Source organism: Cupressus sempervirens, chromosome 7 (assembly GCF_028749045.1).
Source record: "Cupressus sempervirens isolate cs-2001-9-10 chromosome 7, ASM2874904v1, whole genome shotgun sequence".
NCBI lineage: Eukaryota > Viridiplantae > Streptophyta > Pinopsida > Cupressales > Cupressaceae > Cupressus > Cupressus sempervirens.
In genome coordinates this window covers 158,089,337-158,109,049 of record NC_143124.1, presented here as the reverse complement: position 1 = coordinate 158,109,049, position 19,713 = coordinate 158,089,337, and the positions used below count along the sequence as shown (strand labels likewise).

At 37.8% G+C, this 19,713-nt stretch overlaps 1 protein-coding gene across 1 annotated transcript in view; it reads left to right on the top strand.

Moving 5' to 3' along the window:
* The window catches only part of LOC149545993 (uncharacterized), a 45,281-nt gene extending 26,413 nt beyond the window's left edge, over window positions 1-18,868 (top strand). The window contains exon 2 of the mRNA XM_089790928.1: window positions 18,190-18,868. Within this exon, the coding sequence (XP_089647054.1) occupies window positions 18,190-18,678 (489 nt within the window). The 3' untranslated portion in view covers window positions 18,679-18,868. The remainder of the gene's footprint in view (window positions 1-18,189) is intronic.
* The last annotated feature ends 845 nt before the right edge of the window (window positions 18,869-19,713 follow it).

Below are 19,713 nucleotides of genomic sequence, written 5' to 3'. Positions count from 1 at the left end.
CCCCAAAAATCCTCCCAAAAAAGAGCTATCCTAACATCATGTTTATCACAGGAAAGAATGTTTAAATTGTGCGGTTTGCTGCTGATCATAAAATTCCTTATCTTCGAACCACAGGGTAGATTGTTTGAGGTTAATATGTAAAGACTTTTCTTTGAATCCAAGTAATTGTGTTGTAATATCCTTGCACACTTTAGGTACAGTTCCTTTTATAACCTCCAAATCCACTTGGCCCCAAGAAGTGTATTCTGAAGGAGATGATTCTTTATCTCCACACCCCCTACCATTTCAGCCTGTAGATCTTGTCCCAAATGATGAGAGGCAGATTTTTCTCATTTCAGGTACCTTTCCAGAAAAAAATGTCTTGTGTTCTGATTTGGTTTACAATTGTCTAGGGTTGTGTGGGAAAGACAAGGCCTGAGGTAGACAGGGACTGCTGAAATGACTGCTTTCAACATGGTAGTTCTTCCAACTTATGAAAGCCACTGATTTTTCCACAAGGCAAGCCTCTTGGATACCTTTTTGTCCAGTGGGTCCTGTAGTTTGTTGGATCCTTTGGCTAAAGGCAGACCCAAATATGTAAATGAGAATGTGCCCAACTTAAAATGCAATTTTATTAAAATTTACATTTTTTTTCCTAGTTGGACTAGTAAAGAAGATTTCTGATTTCTCTTTACTCACATCTCGCCCAGAAGCATCTAAATAATGATTTAACATTTCTTTGAAACACACCACCTCTCATCTCTTTGCAGCCCCAAAGAGCATGGTGTTGTTTGTGAACTGCTGGTGTGAAATCAGTGGAACATTAACAGCCTAATTAGAAAACTCAGTGGACTCACCGTGGACTCCCCAAGACTTGCGAGTCCTATGGCTGGCCGAGTCGTCTTGCCACGGACTCGCGAGCTGAACTAATGGCTAGTCCTAGGCAAGGCCTTGCAAGTTTTTAGGAAGGAATCATTAATTTGTAGGGAAGGACAAAAATAGAGTTAAAACCCTTTGTTTTGTTTTTCTTTGCCAAATCCTAGCTGAATTTTCCCCGAGTCCCAAGTCCGAGTCCTATTTTGGGCGACTGAGTTTGCATGAAGTCTGAGTTTTGAAACTTTGATTGGTAGTGACATGAATACTCTCAACGTGTCCTTGGAAAGCAATAGAGAACATTATCTGTCCATGTGTCAAGCGTTATGAAGGTTCAAAGAAGCTCTCATGAGAATGATTAATGATAACTAAGAATCTAATCCCTGCAATTTAGTTAAAAACTAGCAATTGCACCTTGGTGTGGAGTAGGTATGCCATAGTCATGTCCAAGGGATATTGGATAAATGTTCTTGATAGTTATTAATGAATATGTTCATATACATATATTTTAAAATATCAAATATTTGAATTTTTTGTGTTTCACATATTAATCTAAAGTAGAAGATTTGAATTATGTCAATATATTATTTATTGTCATGTATATAGTACAACAATTTAAGTATTATTTATGTATCTAGCTTACCATATGCATCTCTTTCTATTTCTTCCTCTCAATCTCTCCCTTTGTATATCCATATATCTCTTTCTCTCTTCATCTCTCAGTGTATCTCTACCTTTCTATCTACCTTCCTCACATCCTCTCCTCTATATTCATCTCTATCTCCATCTTCCTCTACCCATCCATATATAGGCAAATCCTTCCTCTATCCATTGATCTCTCTTCATCATCCCTTCGTATACCTTCAAATGTTTGCATCGCCATATTTATTCCCCCATGTCTCCCTTTGTCTCTGTCTATATCTCTATATTGTAATCTTTTTGTCCCCCTCTATCCTTATGTATCCCCTCCTCTATACATTTCTCTATATATCACTTTGTACCTCTCTCTCTCTCTCTCTCTCTCTCTATATATATATATATATATATATATATATATATATATCTTCCATCTCGGCTTTCTCCATCTATCTTTCTCCTTTCCATATCCTTCTACTAAATCATACTAAGATGGATTTTTAAAACCAATCAACTAAGTTTTTGCTTGTGTGGATTTAAGTTAATATTAACATTTATAAAACTTAGTGCAAATTTAAGCTTATATGAAAAATTATTGAAAAAATCTTTAAATTTGAAATTGAATTATGATATTTTTAAAAGGACATTGATTTAATTTTTCTTTATAATAATTTTAAATAATATTATTTTAATTTTCCACTTAAAAATCTTTTGTAAGAGTAAGACACATTTAAAATAAATCTACATAATATAATTAGTAAACAATAAAAATAATTTTCTCCTCAAAATGGGCTTTACAAATTTCTCACACAAAGCTATGATAACAAACATGTTGTAGCTACACAATTGTTGACCTGTATAATTCAAATCTACATGAAGAGTTGGTAAGTTTAAGGGTAATATTACCTCTAAAAACTTCTTAATTCTTCTTGGTGGTTTCAATTATACTAATCAACAATATATGAACAATTATTTAAAAAATAGATAGACACACAAAACCAAAATTAAATTTATAAATTAAAATAAGACAATTAAATCTATTATGATGAAAAAATTAAATTACTTTAAAATATAAGATAAATATTTTAAAAATATTTTTTCAAACAAATTTAAATTCGCACCAAGTAAAAAATTAGTGCATTGATTTATTTTTTCTAATAATATATAGATCCGTTTTAATAATATTTATTATTTCATAACTATATATTAAAATTAAAAAATATTCTAAAGAAGATGCATTTGAGAAAATTGAAAAGAATAACTTCACTCAATAAATAAATTTAAAATTTGAGGGTGGACCGGATTTGAGCATTTTTGTTTCATGCACAATTTGAAGCAGATCTTTTACTCCAAATATCTTGCAATAGGCCTATGCACTACATACTTTTCAATTGGCTGTCACAGAGAACAATCAATAGAGTGAGAAGTGAAAAAGGACTAAATGAAGCCAGCGGTGACAATCGGTTTCATGGTTGTCCAAGTTTTAAAGAAGTCTGCACTGTGTTGATGCGAGTTTTGTATCACTTACATAACATATTAGTAATTGGATATCCGATACAGAGTATCAAACATACAATTCCTCTCTTGAAAATTTATTGCTCATGGGATAAGAGAATAACTCCAATGTTCCTTACTTTTGTGGATACTCACTCAATTTTATTGATGTGATTTGCTGGTAATCATGTAGGCTGCCTTAACGCTATTCATTCAAGGATGACTTGGGCTTTGGTGGAATGATGGTGATGGGTTTGTGAAATATGTGGGTGGCAGACAATGTTGATGGTGGTGATGATGGAGGATGTGTCTACCAATGGTGATGTTGATGGGAAAGCAATGGTGGTGGAGGGTGAATGGGTGTGTTATGATATTTGACTTACTTCTCTAACTTCTCTTTCTAGACTTCGACTATCCAACCACTCACTATTCTACTCCTACTCCTACGAATGGAAGGTTAGCAAATGGACAGGGATCGAACCTAATGAGAGCTGACCAATGGCCTCACTTCCACAGGTGCAATGATTCGAAGGAATAATAAATTAGTTTGCCACACAAAGCTTCCCAACCAACCGCTAGGATGCTAGTGGTCTAGTATTGATGTTAGAGTAAATAATTAATTATTTATTTTATTTACTTAAGCTTACTTAGGTTAATGCATTAATTTAATATTTACTATTTATTGTATGTAGTGATGAGTTGTTGACAACATGGGAGTTTGTTCCCTTCTAGCATGTTCCACCTTTTTGTGGAACTGTGCTTAGTTATCAACTTTATCTTCTACCACCTTCTAGCTTGTTCTACAAGCTTCCATGAGGCTTTTATATTTGGGCTCTCTCTTTGTATTTTCTCAAGCATTCCATTCTCATTGTAAATATATTTTCATTGTTTTGCATATGTTCTCTCTCATGTCCGTTTAGGGTTTTTTCAAGCTCCACCTCTTCCTTCTTGGTTTCCCTTTGACAGATTATTTGCATGTAGGTGATCTTGGCGCACTGTGGAGTTTGATTTCATCAACTCCTACATGGTATCAGAGCCTCCTTGCTGTTGCTTCGTTGAAGGTTTTTTGAAGCCGCGATTTGGAGACACAAACCCTAGTTTGTTTGTGTATTTTCCTTCAATCCGGGGGAAGAGCGTTTTTTCAGAGCACTTTGGGCCTAGACGAACGTTGCCATTGGAATCAAAAGGCGTTTTTCAGCTAGGATCCATATAAAATTTATTGTTTTTGGAGACAGAGCTTTGGGAGGCAATTTTTTGTTTTGTTTTAGGCCTTGCTGTATGGACGATTTGGCGTTTAAAAAATTAAATAAACGCAGCGGTCTTGCCATAGTCTGATAATGCCACCGTTTTCCCTCCCGACCGCTGCCTCTGCATTCTCCATCAGTAGTGTTCCTCCACAGTGTCGCTCAGCCGGCGTCCTCCGCTCTGTGAGCCCTCCGCTCCGTCGACAGACCACTGCGCCCAGTCACCTGCCTGTATGGCTTTTCTGCCTTGTCAGGGACACTTGGTGTAATTTTTACAGCAACACGTGGAGTATTTTTCGCACAGTCAGTGCACAGGTGGAGTATAGCTTAGCATCTGCGTGGATTTTGTAGCCTGCCAGCGTGTGACACGTGTCAAGGTTGCCACGTGGTACCTGCCATGTTAGCCTTTGCCACGTGGCTGTCACGTAGCTTCTTTTTTTGCGGCGATGGCCAACAAGCTGTCAATTTTAAGCTAGCAGTCTGTTGATGTTAGCATGACGTCAGCACTGCATCAGCAGGCCTCTTGCACCTCTCCAGGGTCATTTTTGGACCTACTTGCGATATTTTGGGCCATAACTTGAGCATATGGAGGTATTTTTCCGATCCGAAAGAAGCGCCGGAAAGCTGGTTCCGAGACAGAGACATTGGTGCATGTATTTTTAAGTTTTGATGCATTTTTGTTGCCCCTTTTTTAGTTGAAGTCCGAAGTTCTATTTTTGACTTCGGCATGCATATCTTTTGTGTCCCATGTTAGTTTTTTGAAAACTTATATTTTTGAAAAGCTGGTTTTGTCATCTTTTCAGAAATGTGGTCTTTTTCTTCAGATTCTGGCCCATGCTCTTTCTATCATGTTTTTGGTATTTTTTCTCTATGGTGGATATCTTCGGTGCTTCAGGTTCGAGGATCATTTTCCTAGCATGGTTTCTTTTGTTTTGGGTTGTACTATCTTTTGAGTCAGCTTTTTTCCTTTTTTGATCATTGTAGACATCATTTGTAAGCTCTTTTGTATACGCACTGAGATAAAGTGCCACTTTTGCATTTAGGGTTTATGAATGTTGTTTTTTGAGACAGTTGTACTTACACTCTTTTTATAAAGCACCATGGGGGGGGATGGTTTGCTGTTTTAGGCCTTCTCCCTTTGTCAAGTGAGTGTCCCTTCCACAACATTAGCCCCATGTAGTGTTGGTGTGTACCATGTCTTTATAGGTGTTTGTACCTCTTCCTCTCGTCATTCTTGGTTCTGTTTGCAGGGGATTTTGGCCCAGCTTCTTAGTTGCTTGTCATCTCACCCCGTCTGCATTAAGGGGGGTTATGCTATTGTTCTAATGCATCCTTGGTTCGATGGTTCGATAGTGTGAGCTATGTATTCAGTGGTTGATCCTATATACGAGGCGATTGCAGTGGCTAGCTACCTATGCATTTCGGTGAGATGGATCATCTACCATATAGACATGCTCGGTTCGTGCTGCCTTCTTCCATGGAGGTTCTTCAGATCAGCAGTTTCTTTCAGATGGCAGACTTTGCGGCTTCTTCATGCTTCAGTGATGCTCTTCATGATCGCTTTTGTTCCTGTTTTATGGGGACATTTCCCTAGTTGGAGGCTTCTTCAGCTCTTCACTAGGTTCTTACCTCTTTTTGGGGAGGGTTTTTCCCGCGTGGTTTTCTCTCTTTCCCCGTGTACAGAGGTTGCATTTTTCTTGCATTGTACATAGGTACCTAACATGGCCTTGTTGCTGGGACCCATTCTGCATTTTCATCTTAGTTTTGTGAGCTTAAGGCATTCCCCTAAGTTGTACTTAAGGGGGGGTGTTAGAGTAAATAATTAATTATTTATTCTATTTACTTAAGCTTACTTAGGTTAATGCATTTATTTAATATTTAGTATTTATTGCATGTAGTGATGAGTTGTTGACAACATGGGAGTTTGTTCCCTTCTAGCACGTTCCACCTTTTTGTGGAAGTGTGCTTGGTTGTCAACCTTATCTTCTACCACCTTCCAGCTTGTTCTACAAACTTCTATGAGGCTTTTATATTCAGGGTCTTTCTTTGTATTTTCTCAAGCATTCCATTCTCATTGTAAATACATTTTCATTGTTTTGCATATGTCCTCTCTCATGTCTGTTTAGGGGTTTTCCAAGCTCCACCTCTTCCTTCTTGGTTTCCCTTCGACAGGTTATTTGCATGTAGGTGATCTTAGGGCACTGTAGGTTATTTTATGAACTCCTACAATTGATCCCTATCAAACATTTACCAATGCTACCATACAACTATCCATCTACTTTACTCTCGCTTAAACCACTTGAAATGAAATTTGCTTCAACAACTTGAAAGGAAATCTAACTATGTGGAAGTAGAAAACATGCAATAACACCCAATGTTCTTAATCACCATTCAAGTCACAACAATGAAAAAGAGAGTGATTTTGGTGTTATCTTCACAACAACTTTTCCAACACTTTACAAATGAGAGCAAATAGCCTTATATAGGGGCCATAAATACAACAGACGGTGGAGATCAAAACAAGATCAACGATCTAGATTGGATCCTAAAAATCCTAATTAGGGTTGCCACCCCATCGGTCAATGAGAAGACGCCACCTCATCAATGGACCAATGAAAAAAGTGCAAAAAGTGGCAACCAATGAGAAGGCACCAAAATGGTGGCCAATTAGAAATAGACACTTGTCTTATTCTAGAAGAAAAAGAAATTGCTACTTGGGCTTACATCAAATGATCTAATATAACTCTTCCCTTTTCTTTCATTTTCTTAGCTAAGGCAATGAACTTAGCTAGCCTTTCGTTAACTTCTTCCATAGGAGGACAAGGTGTGTGCTTTGCCTTGAGTTCTGCTGACTTCGCCACGCTACTCGTTGCTTGTAGTATCTTTTCGTGATCCTTCTCATATTCTTTCGCAAATCCAATAAAAGCACTTAGAGAGGAAAGGGTGCTCAAATACTTTTTCTTGATAGGAACCTTTCCCAACTCATCCAACCTCGATTCAAAATCTGTCTCATTGACATCCTCTTCTCTGATATTCTCCAAATCAAGTGCCACCTCAACGTCGCTCATCACGGTTGAAATAAAAGTGTCAACGCTTGGGCTGTGCCGTGCAATCTCATTATATATTTCTTCAAGTGTTTTAAATCTGGTAGTCAATGCAACAAACCAAGATTCAACTGTACTCAATCCTCTCTCATCAATCAACCTGGCCCTTTGCAAATATGCCTCTGGAAGCTCAATGAACGCCCGTAGCCTAGGAATAGCCAAATCGTTGATGGGAAGGAAATCTTTCCACTCCTCTTCAAATAATCTGAACTTGTCTCTAACAGCCACTAATGATTAGAATGTTGAGATGAAGGAAGGCAAGAAATTTCGCCCCTCTTGGATTGTATCATGGATCCGACCCCTGACTTAGTGTAGCTGAGCTGATATCTCTTCTGAATTGCTTCCGTTGTCTTGAGGAAGGGCTGCCTGGTTCAGCTGTTGGATGGGCTGTCAATCTCTCCAATATTTGTTCTCAGCCTCCAACTTTGCAATTCTTTCATTTGCTTTCCTCAACCTTTCTCTGATTGATGCTATACCTTCCTGGACCTCCTCACACTCCATATCATCTGTATTCCTTCCCAAGTTATGTTCTACTATCTCATATTCGTAGGCAGCAATCTCATCCATTGTCTTGTTGACTGTTGGAATAGCAATCTGAACCTTTTGGTGACCATCATTGTAGCTCCTGATTACCCTTGCCACCATTTTTGCCATTTGTTTTTGGTTCTTGCTATCACCCTCGGATGTCCTCAATTGTATTGGCAATTACCATTTCGCCTCTTGGTATAAGCATTTGCCTTAACCATAATGGTGCAGTGCATCTCCCCAAATTTGGATTTGGTTCGACTAATAAAGCATCACCAACGGCCTTGGGTGCTTGACTTGTTGCCTCAATGTCGATTGGCCCATCTTCTTCTCTACTAGTTTCTGCCATATCATTTCCTTGTTGGTTCTCCGAGAGAGGGGAGTACTCGGTGCTCTCACTATAGCCACTTGATTTCGAATCAGAGCTCACCTCCACCGTGGCTCCTTTATCACTTGAATTGACCTCTTGGCTTCTAGCCTCAATTATACTCTCTCTTGATGGCGTTGCGTGTTGTCTCTTGGCTGGAGGCTTAGGATGTTTTTTGCCTTTCTCTACCTCCAAAACTTTCTTCTTGCCGTTCCTAACCATTTCTTGTTGCCGGCTACTTCCTTCATTCCTCTCTTCGATTGATTTTTTTTGTTTCTCCTTTGGCCTCATCATCTCATAGGTAAGGGGGATCCTTTGCCTTTGCAACTTCCTTAGTCTTTCGTTATACCACAACTTAGTATGTAAATCTACCGCCCTTGTGACTGCCTCCAAGGAAGGATCTTGATGATCATCCCAATCCACTGGATTCAACTCTGATCCCTCTACTATATCATAATCTTCTCTTAGCACATTTCCATCATCCTCCAGTTGATCTGGAATATCAATGCCTCTGCATCTGATAGCCCTCATCATGTTCACCGACAGCCTCGAGAAAGCTAGCTTTCTCACATGAAAGTCATCTTTGGCGTTGGCCCAAAAGTCTTCTATGGTGGGAACATGCTTGAATTCATTTCCATGAGATACCTTGATAAGACCATTAGGATCAAATCCTTGCCTTGCTCTGTACCATCCTATATGATACCATTCCAATTCCTTTTCCACAGCTTCAAAAGAGGCCCGATTTGGGCAACTATCATTGCCAATTATGATTGAGAATGTAACGCTTGTTTTTCCATCGTTTCTCATTATTCTATCATAGTGCTCAAGTTGTTTAGCCAATTCCATTAAAACTACCTTGTCGGGTGGGTACCTTGGAAGCCTCTTGGGACAAATTGTACTTCCTGCCACTCTAACGTATGTAAATTGCGGAAATTGGAGGAACCAACTCCCATACTTCCTAATTCTTGCTTCTGCTTTCGGTGAAAGTCTCTTAGCAGGTGTCCCTTGTAATACCCTTACTGTCTTCATGGCAAAGGCATCACAAAATATCTTGTAATCCTTATTGTAGTCCAAATGGAGCTGCGGATAGCATTCATGTACCAAATATTGCCCCGGCCCACTACCAACTTCTCCTAAGGCCTTAAGTCCTGGATTCTTGTACAATCTAGCAATTAGGTAGAACAGATAGGAGCCCATGTAGAATTGCCTTTGGTTTTGTATAGATCTAAGTTGCAATTCTAAGTTCTCGCTTATGATCTTAGCCCAATCAAATCTTCTTTTCCCCTTTTCAATCTCATCAATGAAGAAGTACATCCAATTTTCAAATTGCATCCCTTGAGCTAAGCCCATGATCCGGCTGAGAAGAACAACGAGATCACCATATTCTGGTTTGAAATCTGCTATTGTGAACCTTGATGATGTGCTAACACCTTTCTTTCCCTCGTGAATCCAATTCTGCTTTAGACGTGTGAAATAGGCCTCTTGGTTATCGTGAAATGATTTGGTTGCTTGATCCATCATCACAACCATCATGCCTTTGTACTGGAGAATGTTGAATGTTTCTTCGATTGCTTGTTCGCCGATGTTGGTCAACACTCTCTTCCCTTCATCAAAAATGATGGATTTATTGTTTAGATCAAATCTAGATGCACACTCCATAATCAATTCCGGACACAGCAATGTAGGAGGAAAAGCTGCTGCATGTACAATTCCGCTTCTGAATACCCTCTTTGCCAAGGGGGATTGTTCTTCCTTTAGTCTTTCCTTCATCCGTATCATGTCCATTGTACCGATATTGGTGTCGGTTATTCTCTTCATTTTCGAGAAGGGTGTTTTGGGCATCATATCCTCTGTCTTTCTTAGTGTTTGTCCGCTTGGGATTCTTACTTGCACTAACATCCCTCCATACTCGTCGCCCTATTACGGGATGGTAGAGTGGTGGACCAGAAGGCAAGTAGAACCAAGAGAAACAATCCTTAGACTGGAATGAAAGAAGGATGTCAGCTTAAGGACCCCTTGCAAATCTAAATGATGAAAATTCACCTTAACCAATAATCTTACAGCGACTTTTCAGAATTAGGACTAGACCTCAAGAACTTCAAACCCTTTACAAATCAGAAATTTAAACATCTAAAGCTATCCACCACTTGTCCACAAAGCAAAAATCAGACTTTCTCATATATCCTCTCTCCCAACAAAAAACCGCCTAAGTCTAATATGGAAAGTGCATTCTTAAATAGAGAAAATCAGACCTTCACACAAATCGCCCATGGTACACAAATCAGGTCTACTCTAGCAGAAATTGCCAAACAATGGAGGATATCTGCCTTGAACAAATTCGCCAAACACCAAAATCTGCTCCTTAATAAAATTCGCCTAAGCATGGAGAGGAAAAAAAGAAAAGTGAGCAAGAAATGGGAGAGAGGCCTCCTCTTATACCCAACTTCTCACTTCCTCTAAGCCAACCGACTTGGTCCTGGAGGAGAGAAAAAACAAAATTAAAACTAAATTAAGGCGTACAATTAAATACTTAGCTTAAAATTTTATTTTGCCAAAAGGAAAATTGCACTTTTAAATTGCCATTTAGCTCCAATTTGCAAAAAGAAATTAAATGGTGCCTTGGAGATGTTAAATATTTCCATTTAATGAGGATTTAATAATTAATACGTCATTATAATTGGATTTTGGCTAACCAAAAGCCATTTTTCAATATTAAATTACCAATTTCATTAAAGGCAAAAGTTTTTCAAGGCAACTTTAATCTATTAAAGCCAATTTTTTGCAAATTTACTTCAAATCGATTTTGCTATGCCAATTAGAAATTTTTTGACAAAAATAAAATAAAATAGCTTCTAGAGCCAAGAATCAATATTTGCAATTTAGCCCCATTTCCACAAAATTAAAATTTTCACCAAAGAAAAATTTAAGATTTTCCAAAACTCAAGTCTAACAAAATTTTTCTTTTGAAAGATTATTCAAATTTTCATAGTTATATCCGGATTTTCAAAAGAAAACATCTAAGTACAAATTTACAATTATATCTTGCCAAATATTGCTCTTTAAAATTTGTTCGGCCTACGGATGAAAATTGGTGGCTCTGGAAAATCAAGCAGAACCGGGTGAAAATAAGCTAAGTCTCTCCCATTGGCCTGAAGGTGTCCAAGGCTCAAAAATCTTGAAAAATCGAAAAATTGTTGGACAATCCAAAAATTCGCGAAGGCAACTAAAAAAAAGGGGGTCCCCAAAAATTTTGGGGCGATGTTGTGAGAACCTCACAACACACTGTTGATTCAAACATTTAGCTTGGCCCTTTTCATATGGAAAATGCCTACTGTGTGATTAAATTCAGCCACTTCTTGTTGAAACTTGAAACCAAAGGCTTCCATGACCTTGAGAAGGAACCCCAATCGAACCTAATCATAGGCCTTCTTGATGTCTAGCTTTATCAGCATGCTTTAATTTTTGACCTTCTAAATGGAATGTATAGCTTTGGGCTATGATCACCCCTTCTGCAATAAGCCTATCAAACACAAAACAAGTTTGTTCCTTTGATATGATGTTCAAAGAAGCCCTTAGGAGAATGATTAATGATAACTGAGAATCTAATCCTTGCATTTTAGTTAAAAATTAAATTCAGCCACTTCTTGAAACTTGAAACCAAAGGCTTCCATGACCTTGAGAGGGAACCTCTAATCAAATCCAATCACAGGCTTTCTTGATGTCTAGCTTTATCAACACGCTTTAATTTTTGACCTTCTAAATGGAGTGTATAGCTTTGGGCTATGATTACCTTCCGCAATAAGCCTACCAAGCACAAAACCAGTTTGTTCTTTTGATATGATGTTTCGGAGAACTGGTTTGAATTGGTTAGCAATAGTCTCGGCTTGAATCCTATATATGGCATTGCATGAGGATATGGGTCAAAATTCATCCAGTATGAAGGTGTTATCTTTTTTTGGTATTAAGGCAACGAAGGTGTTGTTCAAGTCTTACAAAAGAAAGCCAGATTTTCTGGGGTTCTTAACAGTCCTAGCCATGTCCTCGTTGACAATGTCCAAACACATTTGGGGAAATCTTGCCAGGTAGTTGTTTGGGACAAGCGCCTTGTGCGGTGAGTTTTTTTCAAAACTGTCCTGGTTTCCTCCTCTGAAATGCTGGCCAAGAGCATTTTGTTATTCTCATGCCTGGTGAACTTGGGTATGTACTGGAGGACATCCTGCTGCATGTTCAGGATCCGACTATATTAGTTATTGAGGAGCCTCTTAAAGAAGGAAATAACATCCTCACTGATTATGCTTGGATCCCCAGTGACAAACCTGCCCGTTGGCTTGAGCTTGGTTATTCTATTCATGTTCCTTCTACTCTTGATGTTGTTATTGAAGTAATTTGTGTTTTTGTCGCTTTTCTGAATCTAGGTTTGTCTCGACTTCTGACGCCAGAGGATTCCTTGGCCAAGGTCTCTTCAGATTCTTGCATTAATGATTTTTCTCGCTGATACTGTTCTTGATCCATCCCATGCACTAAGAGTCCAAGACCTGCTCATTGAGGGCTTGAAGAGCTTCCTCAATTTCTTGCTTTATCTCAAGCATGCTCTTGAACTGAGATTGATTCCATTCATTCAGCGTTTATTTGACCATCTTCAATTTGGCTGAGAAGCAAAACATCTTCTGCCAAAAGGCTGACTCTCTCTTCACTGATGCTTGATCGAATCAAGAAAGTATGGGTCCTATAGCCACATACTAAAAAATTTAATAGGACATTGCTGTGGTTGCTTATCCCATGATGTGTAGCTGAACCCTGATCTCCTGCGAACTTGATGCTGGGATGATACTACTTTCCAGTGTGAAGGGGAAGGTGCTGCGTTGCTTTTGACTAGGAAACAATCCACTTTTTCATGATATTGTTGAACCCTGATCTTCTATTGGTCCACATAAAGGCTCCATTGGCCATATGGATCCCTGTAAGGAGGTTCTGCTCTTACTTACCCTGTCCTTATTGCGATTATGCAAAATGACATTAAAGTCACCTTCTATAGCAATGCATCATTTTGAAACGCTGCTGTGAACTGTTCCAATTTCAACCACATTTCCTTCCTCCTGGTGCAAGGGATCAGACTCTAGACAACACCTGAGAACTTGTAAGCCAGACAATGCCTTTGTACAACCATTGCCTTAGCTATTTTGGTCTGAGGGTGCCAGAAGGTGACACTCCCTCCTGACACAAGTTTTGCGTTAGACATGACACTGTCCCAAACCTGAAGTCTTCTCCTAAATTTTTCTATTTCTAGCCTGATCATCTTAGTTTCTTGTAGCATTATCATATTTGCCATGGACAGGTCCATGTGTCTCTTGACTAGGGCGTTTTTCTTAGGGGCATTTAAGCCTTCAATATTCCATGCAGGAAGAGTGCTTCCTTTCTCTGTTCTCAGTAATCTGGTTATCTTGATTTGACCTTCTGCATCCCCATCTAAGCCGCTTTTTCTTGCAAGGATTTCCTTCCTTTTCCCATTCCTTAATAAAAGTTTGAAGGGGTCTTTTTCTCTGCTGTCTATCTGATCCCTAACTTTCTGACCTGATGCGAAGCATTGCCTTTGTCAACAGGGTGTGGAGGAGTGGCTACCTGTTCACTCTCTTCTAATGTCATGTCCAGTTCAGATTGTGGATAGCCTTGTGGATCTTTAGAGTACTGATGAGAGGGAAAGACTATAGGCTCTAATCTTTTCTCATTGGTTATCCTGAAAAGTTCATTGCCTATGCCTTCTGCCATGACAAATATGTACACATTATGGTTATTTGTTAGATCCCGTGGGCATGCCTAAGGATGGTCTTCTGAGTTGTCCAAATGGATCTTCAACCCATGCCCTCTCTCCAAATCAACCTCTACTGCTTGAAGCTCTGATGAAATTGGGCATGGTGGAATGGAGGGCCCATGCTTTCAAGATCCTTCACTTTGATTATCTATAGGGAGGGGCCTGTCTGTCACCTGAGCATTGCCTCCTTGGCATGCGACTTGCAATGTTTTCTTTTTCTGAGCAGATTCAGATTTTCATTCAAGTTTGGTGTGCCCTCTTCTGCTGCAGAGGTAACAGAAAGCAGGTTCTTTGTCTGTTTCAGTGCTCTGCTTCCATCTTCCCCTGCCGAGATGATCTGCAGCTCTTGCCATTGTGTTCCATTCATATCTATCTCCACACATAACTGAAATAAACCTCTGAAACCTGCATCTAAGAAGTTATACAAAAGTAAATTCTCCAATCTCATTCCCAATCAATTTCAAACTTTCTACACTCCAAAACACTGAGGGAGATAATGGAGTTTGATCCACATTGACACCTTGCCCAATTTTTGCATTAAGGGATTGAGATTTGATTACCACTCCTTGATGAAGAAACCTGCTCTTTTCATCATTAGTAGGTTTTCTTTGAATATGGATCTGTTTAAATCTACTGAGTTGCACTCTATGAGAAGAAAAACATTTGTTAGAGACTTAGCTCTGACCTTAGGACCCTATCTCTTTGTTTGGCATCAAAGGGCTTTGTTGCGGGAAAGATGCATCCCCACCCTTTTAACAAAGAATGCATTTTCCTTTAAATGCTGGCTCAATTTCTGTGTTAAGTGAGGAGTAAAATGTTCATTGTTCAGGGGTTTCTGGGTCCTTATATGCCCATGATATCTGCCAAATATTTGGTATTTGGGTTGCCAATCTGTCTTCTTGCTGGATGTCCACCAAATTCCTCTTCAAGGGGTCTAGTAACAACATTCTTGGTACATGGCACCAACATCAGAGTTTTAATCTAACACAAGGCCCATTTGTGATGTTAAACAACTCCATCTCTTGTACAGTAAAGCAATGATGCATGGCTAGCGTGAGAGGCCTGTTTAAAGCGCATACAAATAAGGATTGATCTAAACCAAGTTAAAATAGGTCTGCAAAACTTCTCAATGCACACTTCCTTGGCCAACCTATGACAAATAGCCCAAACATGAATTGGTATAAACATATCCCATGATCTGCTGTCCTAATAGTCTGATACATCCTGTTTTCAGACTGTCACACCATAGCATGTGCAAATAATGTCTTAGGTCCTCTAACTTTAGGATATTGTAAAGAATGTCAAAACAGTGTTTCTGACAAAAAAAAGGTTTTTTCACCTTACCAAATAGGAAATATGAATTCTTTAGTGTTTCTGGAAACCCTAGTTAGGGTACAGAACTGTCATCACTAAAAATGCAATAACTTATGCAAAACATAATGAATGACTCAAAACAAGAATCAAAATCTCATATTTCATAGCTTTATGATCCTCACGTCTTCCCTTGAGCATATCAGGTCGTACAAAACCGTACCCAGCAAGTTATTTGCACTTTAACAGTAAAAATCTGCAATTGTTAACACTAAAGTAGCCATGACCTCTACATAATAGAATGAAAATTTATGAAATCAAAAACATCTGAAAGAGTAAAGGTTCCCTCAACTTCTCCAATTGGTTTTCAGGCAATACCAATCCATACAAGGCTGTACCAATTGAATCCCAATTTGCAATACACAGCAGAAAATACAATGAAAACATTGTGATAGCAATTGCTATCAGGATTTAACTGTGTAGTTTTTGAGTCAAACTCATTAAACTATATTTCATGACTAGTGGATTCAACATGAATCCATCTCTCATCAGAATAAATGGAACACCCTTGTCAAGGGCAGTATGACTTGCTGTGGAAATTATCTTCTACTTAACAATGAAAACTTTCTAAAATGAAGTTTTTTTGGTCTTCCAAATCAATTGTACACCTTGGGTTGTGTGTTTTACCCCCTTTGACATTCAAATTCCCCATGTTCAACTGTTTCAACTGCCACCTAATCATATTCTTAACAATCATAACAAATTTGACAACTTTTACTTTATTGCTTGACAACTTTTGTGCAAAACTGACAACTCTAGGAACATTTGCATCTTTTTGACAACTTGACATTTAAACATTCCAAAATGGATCTAAAGGACCCCATATGGTCCTAAATGACCTTATTTGATCCAAACAGTTAAAAACAACCGAAAACCCAAGATGTCACTATGCCTTCAAAGATGCCCATGCATCATTGCTCTCACCTTTGAGATGTTTAGGGTTTCCATAATGTTAATGACACCATGACTCATCTTTGGCCTAGAGGTTATAGTTCACTCCAATCAGCAAAGAGGGGGTCTGAGTGTTTTCCTCCACAAAATTCCATCCATAATCAAAACCTCCTAGAGGGTGATTTTATATTGCAAAAAAAACTCTAGAGATGCTTTTAATCAGTTGATTAGATTTGTAAATTCCAGATTGCTGCCGTAATCAATACAAAAATTTTCAGGGTTGCAAACTTGCATGTTGCATTCATTACAATTCAGATCTGGGTTTGCGAAAGATGTTATTTGCCTGAAATATGCATTTCCAACATTTGGTAATTGTGATAAGATTTATTTCAATAAATTACAGAAAGAGAATTACAAAGGTGGTTGTGTCTTATCGAGGGGGTTTAGCTAAGTTGTTTAAAGCAATGAGTTCTCATTTGGAGATCTTGGTTCAAATCCCAAGAGGGACATCTTTGTGGAATTCTAGTAGCGACTCTTGTTCTTCCATCAGTTGTATTTGTCTTAGTTTGATGATTGAAAACTTGTAATGTTCTCATAATGTTGCTTGAATGAACCTTGTTAGGGCTGTTGAGACAGATTTTCATCTGTCAACCTTAAAGCTTCAATTGCATCAGGATCAAGAAAGTCTTAACCCAAGAACATCATGATGCATGTTTGTTTCATGTCCGAGGTACTCGACTGTCACACCTGAAGCAAATTGACCGTTTATGCAAATATATGACACTGAGCATCATCATATCACATAAACTGATCATTTTATTGAGCGAAATTACTTGCCCATAAGCAGAAGTATCATGATGCACATTTGTTTCATGTCTGAGATACTAACAGTCATACCTGAAGCAAATTGCCCGTTTTTCTAAATATAAGATGCTGAACATCATAAACTGCAATATTTTGCTTCAGAAGTACATTCCAGCGATGAAAAAATTCCTGTAAAGCTTTTCTTACAGGCAAAATTTTATTCAAGGATCTGAAATTAATAGGGGCAATCATTTATAATCAATTCCATTACAGTGAGCCTTGATCAGATTCAAGGCTCACAAGGAACGAGGTCTGAATTATAGCAGAATGTTTTGGCTAGCAAATAAGTTTTTCTACAGAAAACAAACTATTTTATTGACAAGTACAAGTTGATGCTAGGATTCACTATCTAGAATGAAGTGCCATACTAATGGAAGAGAAACATTACTCAGAATTTTCACAACCAAGCACCAGCTTTTAAGATCATATTTGTTCTTTAATGCACCAATTATTTTCTGTAGAAAAGTACCAATGTGAAAACATCAACATTACTACAACCGACTTCTTATGTAAATGGGACTGGCAATACATAAAAATGAATAATACACCAATACCTCATCTGGCTCCTAGCCTCCTACATTAACCATAGATCTACAAGGAGTTTACAATGACAACCTCTTTTTCTTGACACTGGGTGATCCAGTACCTGCTTAAAGATACAAGAAGAAACCTGTAGATCATGAAAGTAGTAGAAAGCAGGACTACGTTGCCGTCCTCTATTCCATGGCTATGTACATAGATTTTACTTGATTGGTATTCATTGAAATACTGCAAAGGATTTTGTTTCACAACTATTTTGAAGTTCCTTCGGCAACTTTTGTCAAAAAATTATTTTCTACAAATGATTGTCCTTCTGTGTGTAAAATGTACTGCATGAGCACATGTGGATAACTGATAATGCTTCAAGATTGAAAAGAAAGCCTGATCTAAATGTCTGCTAATGATGTTGAAGATTTTATAGAGATTGAAATTTGAAAAAATGATCAATAATTTATTGGATACTGATACTACTTTGGTCATTTCTTTGTGAAGCATGTTGATGCAGAGGAAAATACAAAAGCTGAAATTCATGGTACGGGAACAAACATTAAGGTAGAGCTACAAGAACAAGAGAAGCCACCCAGAAAGGCGGCATCTATCTTCAGTAATGATGAGTGGAAAGATCTTTCTTATAGTACAAGATTTTCAGAAGCAACCTCTTCAACTGCTGAAAATATCACTCGAGGTATTTCTGGTAGCAATATAACTGAAAGGAAAAGTTCAACATTAATGGTGCAAAGCCAAAAAAATGCCTTTTCTAGTCCTCCAGGAGAGCCAGACGATATTGCGCAAAACATGCTGGATCTTCTATTAGGCCCATCACTAACATATTCTCAAAATGAAGACAAAAAACCCAAACTTCTCTTAGAGGAGTTGAGTTCTGTCACTCATTTAACTGAAGCTGAACATAGAATTGAAGAAGCTCCTGTCTTTAAAAAGAAAAGCAGCCTGAGGGATAAGGTAAACATGCTTTTAAGTTGACATTTACTTGACATGGTGTATGTAAATTCTATTTCCAACAGAATTTGCTTATTTGTGCAGATAGAAAGCACATTGATTATCAACATCATCATATGTACAAATGTAGCATATGTACAAAGGTTTACAGAAAAAACCTTATTTCTTTCGATAAAGGAATATTAGATATGTGTAAAGCATTTTATATTTACAACAGTTTAGCTAAAATTAGGTCCTTTACAATTCATAAGCTTTAAAATGATCTACTCCTGTGTAAACCAACTAGTGCTTATCATTTTGCCAAATAACATCATATAACATATAGTAATTTCTTTGTGTTCCCCAAGTTTTCTGGACAGGGATGGGGACGGCGGGATGGGTTTTCAGGACGACAAGCTTTTTTGGCGATTTTGGGGACCTGAGTGGGTGTGGACGACAAACAGGGACGATTATATATATATATATATATATATATATATATATATATATATATATATATATATATATATATATATATATATATATATATATATATATATATATATATATATATATATATATATATATATATATTTAAAATATATACTAAAATTTACAAATATACATGTCATTCATATAAAACTAAGCACAAAGCATGTCATTTAAATATTATAGAACCTTAACATACACCATTTGAATGCCATCTAGGAAATAAGAACCGATTTGAGTGCTCAATTGTCAATATGCATATCAACATGTGAACAAAAATATTTAAATATAAGTTTAGTAGTGAACAATGTCATAAAAATTTGGAAATCTAAATATGACCAAAGGCTAGAGGGCTTCCATAAATTTTCATCATCATGTTCAAGTTCAACATAGAAAGCAAAATATATAAAAATAAAGTAGACTGTTGCTCCTATTCTGCCTCTGCCACCGTGGCATCAAAATTAGAGTCCTCACTATCATACTCCCCAGGAAGCGTAGTCTCATCTAATGGAATCCCAACTATTCTTGGTATTGTCCCATCCTCATCTATTTGGGCCACATTCTCAAGCTCAATATCCCACTGCAAAGCTG